A 17,008-nucleotide genomic window follows, 5' to 3' on the forward strand; every position below is an offset into this window, starting at 1 on the left:
CACTGTCTCACACGTTGTGGCTAGTAATCCTATTTTGCAAACGAATTTGCGTAAACTATCAGTTGCAAAATATCCGCCCAATACGTCGCACTGCAAAAGTGCTCTTATCGCCCCTTCCTCTGCTTGAATAAGAACGTTCATCTTACTTCGTAGTTGAACCCTTTGGACCTCACTCCTTCAATCCCCAAGGCCTTCAAATGTACCATTTTTCTTTGCAAATCCACCCCATTCACTACCATAGACCTCAGTTCGTTGGTTTCCAACACCTACACCTTTACGACATTCTGTTACAATCGTCCATTATTGTCTCTCCTTCCTCCCACAACCACCTTTTTATGGTCAGCAACTTCAGCGAGACAATTAGGTATCTAAACAGTAGTAATATTGTGAAGGAGGAAGAGTTCCAGGGAGAGCTCTTCAAATATGGCAACAGGGTGTTGGGTTCCTTCCTCACAGAGTTGGTTTCACAATGTTCCCCTCCTATTGGTTACAACACATAATCGACTAGATGCACAAGGTTGGGCCTACATTTGATCCCAATAATTACAAGACCATCATGATTGGACACACTTGCTCCAAAATTTATACCACAATTCTGCATGATGTTCTTTTTCAGGACTTGGATCAGAGGCATATTCGGGCTCAGGACCAAGATGGGGTCCGTCCAGACTTTTAGACCACAAACCACATCATGACCATCAAAGCGATTATTAAGGAAACGAGGAATTGCTCCTCGAAGGTTTACTGTTGCTTTGTGGATTTTCGCAAGGCATTTGATTTTGTCCCCACAATGATGCTTTTTCAGAGGGTTCAAGACTTTAGGAACTCGGGGACCCTTTTGATAGCCATCATGCGACTTTAGGAGTAGGTGGTTGGCGTATTAGGACTCCCTCGGGTTGTTCGAGTTCATGCAGAGCACCATTGCAGTGAAACAAGGCTGCCCTCTTTCTCCCATATTGTTTGGAATATACATTGATGAGGTAGATGATGTGGTCCTCTTGGCCTTCTCCTTAATGGGTTGCAAAACTCGCTTGATGGTCTTGCTTCCTTCAACAACTGTCTCAAGCCCTCTAACTGCCACTTCTTCCAAGGTACAAAGATTGAGATCTCTTCTTCCTACACATATCTAGGAGTCAAGTCCTCTACATAGGAGGAATGCCACAAATTCTCTTATCTTGGCTATTGCTCCTTGGAGGGTATTGCTTGCTCGGACACCACAAGGAGGTCTCATTGTTGGTTTTCCCAGGCTTCAGTTCTTTTGGGATCTGTTGGGATTGACTTCATTTGCCTTTTGCCTTTTGAGTACTAATTGGATGCCCCTTCTCATTTGTTGCCTCCTTGTTGGCAGTTGAATAAGCACATCGGGATGGATATTTATAGACAATACATCCTCACTATTTAGGTCAAACCCCTGGGGGGGTTAAGCTCGAGAATGGCTTTATATGTTGAGCACTATTTGAATATTCAAGACGAGATCATTGTTTGTCTCTCCTATCCATTCCACAGTTGGTCGCATGCGCTTTATATCTGTCTTGGTTCCTTCAAAGTGGGTTCACACAAACTCCACTTTCAGTTTGACCATCATTTGTTGAGGAATGACAGGATCGGCTAGGTTTGTGACATGGGGTTTGCAGAGATGGAGACTCATTTCATTTTTTGTTGCCCACTATACTATGAGATCAAAGGGAGGCTCTATTGTTTGTTCAAAGAGACTCAATCTCTCCCCTCCTTTTTCAAATACACAAACCATAGCTTCCTTGCTCTCTTTATCTTCCAGAAGCCTTGAGGCTTTAGGACCACTCTTTATAGCAGCACTTCCACACAAAACCGCTCCCAGATCAACACATCACCTCATTCTTCATAGCAGTCTTCTGGACACATGGGACCGTGCATCCTCGTAGTTCCTCGATGCAATTGCAACCTTCCTCCTCACCTTCGTCTAGAGGTTTTCGACGATGACTTGGGGTCTCTTTCTGTCCTTTTGCCTATCTTTCGGTTCTGGATCTCTTTAGGTTCTTTTAGAGTTGGTTCCCACCATCTTCGAGCTCAGTCGGATCATCATATTGACAGGGAGGAGCACACTTGTTTGTTTTGTTCTTTAGGGGAGGTGGAGGATGAGGCTCACTATCTTTTTCGATGCCCTATTTATTATGAGATCAGAGGGAGTTTCTTTTGTTTGTTCAGAGAGTGCTTCTCTCTCTATGATTTCTTCAACTATTATGATCGGAGATGCCTTGCACTGTATCTACGTGAGGCCACTATGCTCCGGGATAGTATGATTCAGACTCTACTTCCACACCGACACTCATCTACTCAGCTCATTACTGCCTTTTTTACACCTTTATCCCCCTTGCGTGGGTTCAAAAGGCCCTCTAGCTCTATTCGGCCTAGTGAGCTTTCTAGATGCGTCGAATCCCGTTTTGCTTATAGGCACCAGCGACACTCTTTCGGGACAAGTTGGAGACAGTGTAGTACCTCTACCCATCGACACGTGTATCATTCTGTGACTGATTTCTTTTCACCCAAGAAAGCCTCCTAGTGCTTTCTGTTGCTTGTATTTATTTATTTGTTTGTTGTTGTTGCTTTTCTTCAGACACCTTTGTGTGCTTCTGCTGGCTTCAGCCCTGCTTTGTTGTAATCTTTCAGTCCCATAGACCTCTTTTTGGTCTTTTGTTGGACATTAATATCATTATCTTATCTTATCTTATCTTATCTCCGCAGCTCTGGGCTACTAGTGGGGTGGCTCAATTTTGCTTCGGTTCCTTGTTTTTTTTTTGTTCTTTTGTTCCTTCTTCAGACACCGTTTGGTGCTCCTATTGTTGGCTTTCTGTTGGCTAGGCTTTTGTAGTTCCTTGGACCCGTTTGTTGGTCTTCCATTGGACAGTAATAAATTTATCTTTACTTATTTTCATTGGAATCGTGAACATAGACATATAAGATATAACTTATTTGAATATTTGTGCACTATCAATTAACGTTTAATATTTATCTTTGGCATTGGACATTGATCGATGATGATGTATCATACTATCTGTTAGTACCTGATATGGTCACAGTTTTAAAACTTCAAGTTCAAAGTTTTTGAACCACTTCGAACTGAGGTTCGAAGTAGTTCAAAGTGGTTCGATGGTTCAGAAGTTCAGGGTGGCTTATTGGTTCAGCATGCAGATTTAGATCTTGGGTTCGAATCACAGATTTGTTAATTCAGAAAAGTTCAAAGCCTAGCCCCAGTTCATGATTCAAGGTCAATACGTAAGTTCAGAGGTCGCAATTTGGGAAGCATTGAAGGTACAAGCTATTCATTGAGATGAAACTGGTCATGTAAGACATGCCTGTGAATTATTTGTCATATACTTGAAAGCCAAACTGACACTTGGGTCACATTTAATCATCTAAAGATGGATTGCTCATTTTTGTATTTGGAGGCACGTGCGGTGAATACCAAATATCAGCATCAATTCTTGGCAAAGAATGAAGATATCGGCATCCTCATGTACAATAAGTTGCCACTCCCCTCCAATTCTTTAAAATATATATATACTCCATCATTCAAAGCTCGAAAAATCATAGTGCAGAGGCATTGAAATATAATGTCAGGAAGAATTGTTCGAGCTCGACAGCAAGAGATTATGCATGTTTTAAGCCGCAATGTTGATTTAAACATTATTATAGCACTCACATCTAAACGACCACAGGAACTCGCAAAGAACCCGATCTCCATGCCGATAAAGAATATCGGGCATAATGCTTAGAAGGGGAGAACATGAGTTCGGGTTAGTGCAGTTGGCACCATGAAGAGGCACGTGAAGATCTTTAGAGCCAATGGACTGCGTGGTGCATAGTTTTGAAGAGAATGCATGGTCATGCACATAGTTCGGGCAGCACATATAGCGCGTTTGATGAAGTGTTTGGAGTCGTGATACGGCACGGGTTCTTCTTCAAATTCAGAACCAACGACAACATTGTGATAATTTCCATCCACAATCTAGCATGTATCGGGCCATGATCCAAGCCCATACATGTGTCGCAATTTATACTTGTCTTCAAATCCATCATCTCCAGCTCGAGGGCATATAAGCTCATAATGGTAATCGGGTATGGGTATCTTTAAAATATGGATGACGAAGGATATGTCCATTTGAAATGGATTTGGTGAATGCTCTTAAGCGTTTCTTTGAATAGGGTATTGAAGAAAGCGATTTATGGAATCAATCACAGAGTCCGTTAAATTCAATTCAAACCCAAGCAAAGCAAAGGGATTTCTGTTCATACACCCGCACTCATATGCATCAGGATGACAATCAGAGGTGGTAGACCAACCAAAGTCTCAATGTGATCATGTGTCCCTGAGATTCAACCAAGGAATGAACTCCCTATTTATATTTTAGCAAAAGGAAATGGATCGCGGACACTTAGGGATGTGAAGATTCATAAACATTGTTTGATAAATAATGCCAACTACAATCTTCACCAAGTGAAATGATTACAGAATGCACACAAGTACGTTTGAGATATCAAATGCTATCCTTATAAGATATGACTATCATGGTATTAGGAAATGATGCAAAGAAAGATGCCAATAGAGGTGTGCGCATTTACAAATTTGTGGCAGTGATGTAAGAAAATAGTTTTGGATGCTTTGATATTTCACAAATTCCATAGGTAGTTTCAGCAGGTGAAAAGTCATTAAAAACCGAGCTTATTTTTAATGGATGCCAGGTTTCATGCAAGAAAATTTAATGTATTTATAAAGTTATTCACTCAAGCAGTAAAATCAAGCCACTTGTCATCCTACTTGGAGGGAGGTTTATGCTTAAATATCATAAGTAACACTTGTGATATTTTTGAAAAGAAGATAAAAGAAGACCTTTGCCCGGGAATAAGGGGTGTGTTTTTAATTAAATCATATAAACCCAATAGGTGATAAAGGGCATATCCTGGAATCCGAAAAGGAGGAAGATAATTCCAAAGTATGGGAAGAGTTATTTCAAGAATCAGTTATAGAAACTGAACAGTTTGTCCGCAAATTCTATACACAGTGAAAGCATAAAAAAAAAAGAGGGTTCCAGTTTTTTGAGTTTTGGCTGGGAGACTTTGGGCTACAGCAGAACAGAGGCTGTGAATACAGTGATAGGGGGGGAAGTTTGGATTTCTCTGAGACTTTGTGCTACAGGGGGTCCCATTCTTTTTCCGGTTCCATTCTTCCTGCTTCCGACTGTAGACTTTGTGCTCCAGAAGGGAAGGAGACTCTGCAAATTATTCCATTTTTCTTGAGAGGCTGTGAGAGGCAGAGCATGGGTTATTTCTCTTTTCTAGAACTGTGTGTTTGATTTAGAGATAGGATTTTAATGGTTGATGTAACATTGTGAAAGAAGTTTCCGTCTTTCTTGGAATTGTGATTTGGTTGTAATGTGTACAAGATAGTTTGCAATCTTTTGCAGTCAGGGAAGGGAGGTTGGAGGTTAATTACATCAGAACTTTGATTATGGTGTATTTTTCTTCCACTGATCATGAACTTTGCGTCATTTTCAGTTTTCTCTGAATTACATTTCAATACCGTTGTTTTCTTGTTACATCATCAGTTCAAACATCTTTAAAGGCTCTAAGTTTTATTTCTCTCAAGAGAATGGAAGATATATTTTATTTCGTTACACAATGCAATGTTCAGCAAATGAACTTTGTGTCACTTGTTGTTCTTTGCTTTCTTTCTATGTAGTAATATAAGTTTACGTATCTACGCTGTATTTACGGGTAGATGTTTGATGTCCTTTTATGCTTTCTGGTAAAAGCATTCACATTTGATTCATTGAATATTTCATACGGGGAGCTGTACCCGGTAAAATTCAGAGGAAGGTTATTAACCCCGTGATAACCTATCCAACTGTTGGTGTTAGTTTGTCCTCTCACTTGGGCATTCAGGGTCAGATTTACATGTATTTCCTCAAGGGACAATCTGTTCACTAACACTATCAAATGATTTATTTCTGTATATTTCATGTTTTTTTGTATATGTATAAATTTATAATAAATATATATATTTTAATATGTATATGTACATAAATGTAGCCAAACACATTGGAACACCCCCTCCAAAAAAAAACTACGCATCCATGTATTGGATTCTTGTACTTGCATCTGCTTTTGGATTTAAGTTGGTAACTTAGATTTGTTGGTTTGGTAACAAATATAATTAAATTGAAAATTAATTAAAATTTTGGGCAAAATTTTAGTGCAAATCCACTTTTAGTTTCAATATAAAATTGCTGTTTGTTGTGCTCATCCTTAGATGAGGATGACTTAAATATTTGTAGTTCAGATATAAATTTTTATACATTACTTTTATACTTATGTTCCCACTATCCCCAAAAATCACAATTGTTTTGCCATCCTCAAAACTTTACCCACTATTAGGAGCTGATTTGGTTGCTTTTCCCAAAAGGTGCACCTATTCAAGAAACTACTACCCATCCTAGTCAAGGATCTCACAGGATATTGTTAAACCATGTCATGAATCTCAAGGCAAATGTTAGACATTTTCCAACAATCGCCCCTACAACACTAAGGGGATTTGAACTTGATATCCTACTCTGATATCATTTACTGGTAGTTGAGCTGGTCATTTTCTCGAAAAGGTGCATCTATTCAAGGAACTGCTACCATCCAAATTAAAGGATTCTTATAGGTTGTTAGACCGTTTCATAAATCTGAATTGAAACGTTGTACATGTTCCAACATTCCCCATCCATGAAACTCTAAGAAACACTAGGAAATAATTCTCTCTTTGTTATGCAATCTTAAGGATGAGTTTATTAGATTTTTTAGAGGACAAAATTAGGCTAGTTGTACTACTTTGCTAGTAGAAGTTTCTTATCATGTTCAGCCCTAAGTTTCACTTGATTCATTTTCACAACTGACTTCATCATCTCATCAAATTGTCCCTCTCTGTTTTCTACATCAAGAATTGTTGAGTAGCTGAATTGTTTTTAAATCTCTCTTTGATGGTGGTGCCTTTCTATGTGTTCATTAAGTTCTTAAAACACTTTCATGCACCGCCTTTAAGTATTTGTTGAATGCCAATCTTTTATTTTCTTCTTGTTGTATTTAATCCTTTCAAGCAAGGGCCCCATCCAAATTAAATTTAGGGTTCCTCATTTCTCTTAGTCATCCTTTCATTGCTATATATTGGCACCATCTTTGCAAAATTTAAATATATGTTACCCCAAGTTTCTAAGATGGAGTTAACAAAAGACAAGATGACCCATTTAAGGGAGAAGGACGAATTGGAGGCTATTCTTTTAGGGGATGGTGTGATAGGAGATGACTATAAAAAGAATTAAGATTTTTTAATAAAAAATAGTACTGCTACAGTAGGTCTAGGGGACAACAAAATAATTTCTTGGAAAGAGAGCCTCAATTTGGGGGACACTAATAGGGGGCGAGGGCTGTTGTATATATCGTATGCTATATACTATACACATAATACTTGAAATCATAGTTGAAAATAATAGCAATATATTGCCAATCTTGTGCTACATCACACAACAAAATAGAAGGCGATATAATCACTTAATAAATCGACATCGAGCTTTACAGAAAAATCGTTGGTATTTATAGGCAAAAATTGCTATGCTTCGTGATATATTCAGTCAAAAAATCATTGAGAAAGTTATGACAGTCACTTTGTCATTTGCAGCCGTTGTAAGGGTTTTGGTTTACTTGTAAACCAGTGGCAAAACTCTAAGTAGACCAGTGGCAGAAATGGATTTTTAAATTTTCTTAGGACCTGTACAATTCGGAGAGGTAGACTGCAGGAATTCATTAAATCATGACTTTTAAAAAGTTTTTGACTCGAGTATTTTATAATTATTGAAATCCCAACATTTTTTATTTTCAATTTGATACATATGATACCATAATCATTCAGTTTGAAATAGAATCATGTAAATTTTTTATTCATTGGCAAATCTATAGACAACTGAGAAATTTAAAAAATGACAATGTTTATTGATAAATTTAGCAAATACATTGTACTTATTACAGATTCATTTAGATTTATGAAATAAATTATATGTAAATTTATTTACTAATTTAGTATTTTATAGATTCATTTATGATAAAATACTAAATTTTATTTAATATAGCATAAATTAATTATCATTACCATTTGTTGATGTTTGATAGCTTCATTTGGATAAACTTATTATATATGTGTTCTTTATATTTGAGATATAAGGTTATTGTTATATGAGAAAAATTAAATTTAAAAAAAAAAAATATATATATATATATATATACACACACACACACACACACACACATATATATATATATACATACATACATATATATATATATATATATATATATATATATACACATGATTAATGAATAGAGATGCCCTATGAAGGGACATGTCTATTCATGGCCTATTCTCTATACATAAATCTAAGAGGATGTTGTATTTGGAACACACATACCACATACAATGGCAGTGCTTAGTACATTTGCAGTGGTCCGGAAAAATCAACACCACTTATAAAATAAATTATATGTAAATGTATCTCATAAATAAATAAATTATTAATATTATTTATTTATTTTGATGGGTAATTATTATTAATATTATTTAGTAATTATATGTACGTTGTAAATAAAATACAGAAATGGATTCATTTACAATGAAGTAAAATGTAAAAACCCCAACTGGCTCCCAATTTGAATTAATGATGCACAAACTCTTATTTGCAATACTTAATTGTTTTCCAACTTATATTGAATTTTCTCTAGTTGATAAGTAATAACAATAACTGGAAGTTTGAAATAATATAACGAATTTCGAACAATAACTGGAAACAAATTCTTTGCATTTAATACAAAGAACCACAAATCAGAAATATATATTTTAATAATGGCACCTGGCTGTAGGTAATTTGCCAAATTGTGCCACCCAAAATGACTTCCCTTACTGCCAAACTCAGCTGCAATGACTGATATCCTTGGCCATCCTCAGCAAATGCAAACACTGGAGTAGTTGACGTGCAGTGGGCTGTAATGCCACTCCCTTAATATATCAGCACACTGCCAACATGTATCGTAGGTATGCAAATTGCCAATGTGACTGAAGGTTGGACTCCCCACATGTGTTGCAGTGTATTGCAGGTCTTCAAACCAATGCCGTCCAGCTCTTTGGTAGCTGAATTTCGTCTCCAAATTCACCCAGGCAAGGATTACTATATGGGACGCTGTCACTAAATGTTAATGGGCAGTGATCAGTAACAAATTGAATTTCCACAATGCCGTCTCCAAAATGGATGAGCAAATTTGATTCTCCTCAGTATCCAATCAGTAATCACAAACCAATCTCCAAGACATAGAATACCCGAAAGGAGATTGTGCAAATGAATATCCAATGCACTATAGTTCAGCAGTGGAGTGAAAAACACTTCTTAGTTACAGTGATGAACAACAGAGAAGTTACGCAATCTTAGCTATACCTCAGCAGCTAAATTGCTAGTGCAATTCTCATAATTTCCAACCCTTATACACTAGCAACGGCATACAATTAAGAACCCAAGAAAAAGCCACAAAGCCACAAAATCAAATATAAAATCAAGCGTGTCTTTCCCAATGAAATGAGCTCTCATGTATAAGCTGTTGTTGGCAAAAGTTTTCATAAAACTCCACTTCAGAAAACGTGGAAGTTTCTCCAAAAGAACTCAACACTAGAAACTTTCCAACTTGTTTTTTTGGAAATATCACTTAAAATCATTATTATAATAATTCAACTCAATGAATAATAAATAATAAGAGCTCATGCAATTATTAGCTTGATCAACCGCAGGAAACAACCAATTGTCAAGCAACCCCTCACATTGCCAAGAATAGCAACTACTAAAAATAAACTTGCTAAAATTAGTAAATCAACAACCGAGACTCCCAAAACACCCTGTCAGCTCACGAGGGTTGCTATGATGAGCTAACTCTATCAACCGGACATTACATAAAACACTAATAATTAATAGGTTTATGTTTTATTTTTATTGCATGCTTGACATATAGAATTGTGAATGAATGTTCTTGAAATAAATTATTTTAAGAAATAATTATTAATATATATTTGTAAATTTACAAATATAGATTTACGATTCTATGTTAATTTGCTATGTATTTAAATTAGTATATGATGAAAATCTCAAATTAGTATACGTTTTACAAATCTAGTGTATATATGTGTGTTTTAAGAATATTTTAAAAAATTATATATTTTCAAAATGTTTGGTAAAAGTGTCAATTTATTGCCAAATTTTTTCATGGAGTTTTTCAAAAGATTTGGGTTGGGCAAGTTATTGCCAAGTTTGAGTTTTTAAACTATGCTTGAAATGCTAGTTATGAAAAGATGTATAACAATATAAGAAGCAAAATAGCAAAATTGTAAATGGCAATACAAAATATGTGAACATTGAATATAGAATTACGAATTAGAAATTAGAATACTAAATAAATATGTCGAATCAGCAAATGGAAGATTTATATTATATCTAAAATATCATAAAGATGATTGCAATGCATAGCATGATATTAAAACAAGTACAAAATGTAGTTAAGGGAGCTCTCTAAGCATCCCTCAAGGAATACTCCTCATCATTAGAACTATTGCATTTCTCATGGTCTAGATCCACCAAACAAACACCAACCAACTTTGCATTTGAAGTTGTTATATCCTCACCCTCATTAATCTACCATGGCTCCTTTGGCTCTACATCCCATCGTATTGTTGGGTTTTTTTTTGTACACATAACTTGTGGTCAATGATATACAAGACACTATGGATAGCCATTAACTTGTTTGATCTCGTAGAGGTAATCCTATTCCTCTTAAGACAATGGATGCAGCTATAAGTAGACTAGTTCCTCTCTACAACTGAAGAACTAGAAACTTGAGATAGCAAATAGATGGCTAGTGTGGTAATCTTTGATTTCTATATTCCATGATAGTTCCACCACAAAATTAGGTCCTCATGTGCCATAGTGCTTATATCTGTATTTTTTGCATCCGAATAACCCCTAAGATTGGCACATTTTGTCCACTTAGTGCGAATCTGGCCAACAATTTGAGCATCATACATCTTATCAATGCAAGTGAAGAGACTTGCCTTCACCTCATCATTCTATATCGGTTTAATTCTGCCAGGCCTAGGCATGTATTACTTTAGATTCAAGGTATAAGTAGCCATGTGCAAGGGAATCTTCAACCTTTCCTATCCGCACTAAATAATTGGTTGAATATGCTCATTGTAGAATGCTAAAGTAAATACCTCTAGCACAACAACCCTCACTTGGTTGGCATAGAATTGTTGTACTCATACACCTCTCCAAGGATAGGTGCATCCCCATACATGGTGTAGAGCCTCACCTTGGAAAACTTAGCAAGAAATAAATCACTCAACTAAGTCTGCATCAAGGGGTTCATGCACCTTCTGGATCGATTATTCCACTTAACTCAGATTGATATCTATCTGACTCTCTTACTACCAACTAATAGACAGTCATGCGATAGGAGCCCTTTGACCTCCTGTAGCAACATTAGCTTTCCTGCATAATCTTAATGTAAACCGAATAATGTAAACCGAACGGATTCTTCTTTATTGAAATTGAAATACCTGGACAACTTTGATCACCTTTGAATGTAAAAACTTGAGGATCAAACCAAATACAAAGTGACTACCAAGCAACATTAATCCATGTTTGGATCTACACTGCCTTTCTACATGCATGGTTTTAGAACACGATCATAGAGCGATCGTCAATCATGACATTCTCTGTGATTAACAAAGTCTGCAACTTCATTATTTGAACCAACCTTTACCACTATCACATATTAGTTATGTGATTTCAATACGTCGGTGAATACGTGAAGATATTCACTGTGACCTTGAGTCTCCTTTTTGCTCGGACATAGATTGAACCAACCGAAACAGTAAAAACAAATGAAAACCAAAAAATATAATACACAACTCACTGCGATCCTAGAAAATAGATCATAGGGATTCTAAAAGACTCCCATATGGTGTTGCTACCCTCAAAACAACGTGTAGTTACATTCACCTACTTTGAAAAATGGAGTTTCCTGTAACAATTTCAAACAAACAACTTACTTTTGATTCAAATCTAATCAAATAGTTCGTTATTCTACAATTAGACCCTTGACATGCTCGCAGAATTTCAGTGTTTCAATTTAGGAAAGAAAACACATCCAACTCGAAAAGTCATGAAAAATCAGAAAAACTAAAATAAAAAGTATATTCTCTTCTGCTATATTCGATCCTTATTCAGTTACATAATCCACCTTTTTAATAGTTTCCCATCTCAGAGATTGGGAAGATGAAACATCAACAGAAAACAAGAAAACGGAAACCATTTTTTCAAATCATGAAGGATTGGTTAGAAGTCAGAATCTGCCGCCAACTTTTTCCAGCTATTTGAAGCTTCCTGTAGCCATTGATTTCTTAGCTGGCCTAATTATTTCAAATAAACTGAAACACACTAAAAGAAAACCAACTCGACTGAAAATGAAAATTAACTTTGTCCTAAGTGGCTATAATTGGAGAGCTTATCGAATCACTATTCCATTTATGCCACCACTTGGTAGGACTTTATTACAAACAACAAAATTTTAATCCAACTAACAAACATACTAGAACACAACATCAACTTCCTTCATAGTTTTTGTACTTCCTGTAGCATCATCTTTGGTATATCTTCCTGTCGCACAATTCTGAAATATTGTTTCATCTTTGTTTATTCTTGTAGCATATTTCACCATGTTAGTTCCTGTAGCAAAATCTGTCTAGTTTGCCCCTACAAGAATACACATATCTAATCACTTGGAAAACTGGAGCAATTATAGAGACAATGTATTTTGCATCACTCCAAAATACATTTGTGTTCACCATCTCTATTCTCTTCCCCTGCTTTGTCTTAGCCTCGACCCACTAGTTCCACTCATTCATCATAACCATGAGTTGCAATGCCTCTTGCAACTTTAACATTCTCTCCAAGAGAATGAAATTGGATGCATATCTTATCTCAACTGGTTTCAAGAACTCCTTTGCAGAGGTCCTAAAGAGTCCATGTGAAGTGTGGTGGTTGTAGAGAAACGTTTGCACATCTCTTGCATTGCTGATCACTCTTCTAATTCAGTCAATCTTCCCATCTCCTTGAGTGCAGTGTTCATGACATGCACTCAACATGGAGTCGACTAAATTTGTTTAGAGGTTTCCTTAATAAGCTTCCAACTCTTCACACATGTGCTGCATTTTTCAGTAGTTGGACTGCATTTTGTGGCCTAACCTCCTCAATAGCCTTTCTAAGGACCTCAAATTGAAAATCAACATCTTTACAATGCCTTCAACATGAATTGCCTTGAGAATTTATAGGCTCTTTGTGCATGTAACCATGATGTTGGTGAGTGGACGATTGCCAATGTCCATCCACCCATTCACAACTATGTTCTACCTAGATTATATCCAACATGCCTTTATCTACTCCAAAACATTGCTCTTGGCATAGTTATTATCTAGGATTGTGATCCTCAATTTGTGCTTACCTGGTTTAAAAGAAAACTTGCTTCGTGGAGTAGACATCTCAAGGTTCATTGCCTTTTTCATAGCTTCTTGCAAGGTAGGTGGATGCAAGGACTTAGCCCACCCTTTAAGAGGCTCAACAAAGCCCTCTATAAATAGCATAACCCATCTCCTCTCTGAAATGTTGTACACCATCACAAATAGATGATGAAACTTACTGATGAATGTTTCAAGCCCACGTATCTATCTCATTGTGCCAACTCTTGGAAATAAGTCTTAGGATCTTTTCTATCAAATCTCTCTACCAACCTGTCAACAAACTCCTTGTAGGATACTAATGATGCAGTGAAACTAACCCATGGTACCTCTAGTCATGGGCTATTCCATCTAAATGCAACATAGCAAATCAAATGGTGTCCTCTTTAGTCATGGGAAGCATAGAGAGATAAGTGTCGAGCTTATGTACCCAAGCTCTCCTTGTAACCTTCCCATTGCCATCAAAGTGAGTCAGGGTCATCTTGCTGTTTGCCTCCTTTAGATCACTCTATCTAAGCCTCTGTCTCTCAGGTGCAGACCTACCTCTAGTGTTCTCCTGCTTATGTGTCAATAATCTATCAAAATTCAGATTTTGCTTAATAGACTTTGGTAGAGCATCCCACTTAGCATAATGGGCCACCGCATCATCAGCAAATGGTTTGGCCTCGGTCTCAGTACTGGCCACATCAAACTTAGGTCTCAAAAGATTAGGTTGTTGTGGCCTATCATTTGTACTTGTATGCTCAATCCTGCCCTTGGCTCTAGACCTGTGAGAGCTAATTGGAATGCTCTTCGGAGAGAAATGTGCTGCAAAGTCTTAGATAACTGTTGATTAACATCAGCAACATGGTGTTGGCCATGTGCATTATCTCTCAATGTCTCTCTAGCCTCTCTATCAACGTTAGAACCTGTATGAACATCCTTGAGATTACTTGTACCACCAGCACTGCTATCACCTATAGTGCCAAACTGTATCTCTTGTTCTCCCTCACTTGGTGGTGAAGTCCTTACCCGGTGGGTATAATTCATGTCACGTATAAATAATTGTGCCGTAATAGGTTGGCAAGAAACTGCTCTGATACAACTGTAAAGAGCCCTGCTGGCTCACTCTATAGCTATGGTGAAGAAATGATTTGGTTTTGGAATTTTGTGATTTTTTTGTGTTTTTGAGTATGTATTTTTTTTTTCATCTATATAAGAACGCTTGGTAAATGGAAATACAACAATTAAATTTCAGAATTGCTTTATTGGCTAACTTCCATTATGCAAGATTAACAAAGCAATTTATACTTATAGCAATTCAATAACAAATGCATTTGGTAGATATAGTTGATGTTGGACTTGAAGAAGAGATTTTTGCAGCTGAATGTAGAGTTTCCCACGCCAAATTCAGATTGCAGCGTTGGTAAGGATGCTGCCAGCAGATAAAATGTTGCTATAAATCCCAAATGCAGCTCACAAGAAGCCACTCCAATCTCAGTAACAATCAACACTGCCTTAGCAAAGGAAATCACAGCCTGTTTATATACGCCTCCCAGTGGTGATAATGACAAGTATTTGCAGAAATCTTGAACACCAAGCCTTTTTTTTTCTTCTATACAAATCACAGCGGCAGATATGAGCATTTGGTATACCTCAGCACGAAATGAACCAAGTAGAATTACAGAACTTAAATTCAGAAGATGAAACAATTCACTGGTATAGAGACCAGCTCAAAGTCCAATGAATTCGTGGAAGAATTCCAGATTTCCACCAAACGCACGTTGAAACCCTTAGAGAGAAAATTCAATTAAAAAGCAAAATGTCAAGAGATGGATCGACTTGTTTCATGAAGGTTTTTTCATAATATTTACAAAGCCCAATTTTCATCAACACACTAGATGCCCTTTGGCTTCCTGGTTACACTTTCACTAATAAGTCTTCAACTATGCACCATCAAAATAGAACAAAGACTTATGAGTTATTCATTAAGTATAACTTATTAAATAACTTGCAATATGCAATTCATCGACAAAGTCCAATCAATCATTGAAGAAACCAAGTGACAAAGTGCCCCAACTGCATTGCTAATTAGAAACTCTGCATATCTGCCTTACTATAAATAGCAAGTTACTCCACTGAGACCCTCAAAACACAGTGTCAGCTCGGGAGGGTCGTGATGATGAATTAACATTGCCAAGCTACTGGAACCTGCTTACTTGGGGACATTAAAAAATAACTTGCAGTTTGCATTTCTGAACACCATAAAATGTCTACTCACGGAGATAAGATCAATTTATTAATGGCTAACAAGTTGATTTTACTAAAGAAGAATTATTTATATGTTTAGAAAAGTTTCTAAGTTGATTTTACATAATGTGTAATGTTTACCACAATACCCAAAAAGATGCTTTCGTATACTTATCTCATCTTTAGTTTTACTTTTAACTCAATAGATTTGTACTACATATTCATGAAGACCTCAATTTTAAAATTATTTCCTTCATGTGGACTTTCCTGGTATCTGTTACAGATAATTGCTAAGTTGGAAGGCCCTGCCGTGAGTCAGTACAGTGCTTTGCGCTTACTCCAGGTAAATAAAAACATTCCATCTTTAGGCTGTTTATATATGCAAAGTTGTATTAAATAATAAATAACATATACTACGTCACTATTGGACTGGGTCTTTAGATGCATATCCTTGCAACTGATGCATGATTGAAATATATTGCTAATTTCAGCATGATGTGCTTGTTACAACTAGACCTGGATAATAAATTATTTAGTTTTTCTTATTTTTCTTCATTGCACTCAATGTTAACCTACCGTGTCATTGAGTTGCAGGCAACTTTGGATGAATCAATGTATGAGCTAGCAGGAGAACTGGTACCTGCATTTGTACTGGTGTTATAAAACAGTTGCACCGGTGGATATTCATCATGTAATTTTTATTAATATTGAATGTACAGGTTAGGTTCTTAATGCGTTCTGGAAGAGATTATGACTTTCTAACAGAAACAGAAAAGACACCGCAGAGATTCCTTGGCTCATTTCTTTTTCGTTCATCCTCTCATAAGCAACCAATTGATATGAAAAGGTATGGAGGTTCAGGGTTCTGAATAATATTAAATAATAATCATTCTAACGATGTATTGAATTAATTTTAAATGATATTGATCTGATACATGCAATTTTATGATGCTTGTGACATATGCTAATGAACTTCGTTTTCATCAGTCCCTCAAGCAAGGAATCAAGTGCCCATATTGCTTCTGTAAAAAACATACTTGAATGCCATGCTAGCTATTTGATGTCTGGAAAGGAACTTTCCAAGTTGGTTGCATTTGTTAAAGGAACTCAATTTGACCTTGTGGTGAGTTCTGTGACACTGTTGATGTTCATTTAATTGTT

The 17,008-nt window shown here is 36.6% G+C and overlaps 1 protein-coding gene across 2 annotated transcripts in view; it reads left to right on the top strand.

The window, feature by feature from the left end:
• LOC149575692 (uncharacterized) overlaps positions 1-17,008 on the top strand; it is a 228,605-nt gene that overhangs the window by 132,555 nt on the left and 79,042 nt on the right. For both annotated transcript variants that reach the window (XM_089815445.1, XM_089815446.1), the window contains exons 16-19: positions 16,131-16,190; positions 16,442-16,483; positions 16,567-16,694; positions 16,835-16,970. In XM_089815445.1, the coding sequence (XP_089671571.1) occupies positions 16,131-16,190; positions 16,442-16,483; positions 16,567-16,694; positions 16,835-16,970 (366 nt within the window). The remainder of the gene's footprint in view (positions 1-16,130; positions 16,191-16,441; positions 16,484-16,566; positions 16,695-16,834; positions 16,971-17,008) is intronic.

Source organism: Cupressus sempervirens, chromosome 2, assembly GCF_028749045.1.
Source record: "Cupressus sempervirens isolate cs-2001-9-10 chromosome 2, ASM2874904v1, whole genome shotgun sequence".
Lineage (NCBI taxonomy): Eukaryota > Viridiplantae > Streptophyta > Pinopsida > Cupressales > Cupressaceae > Cupressus > Cupressus sempervirens.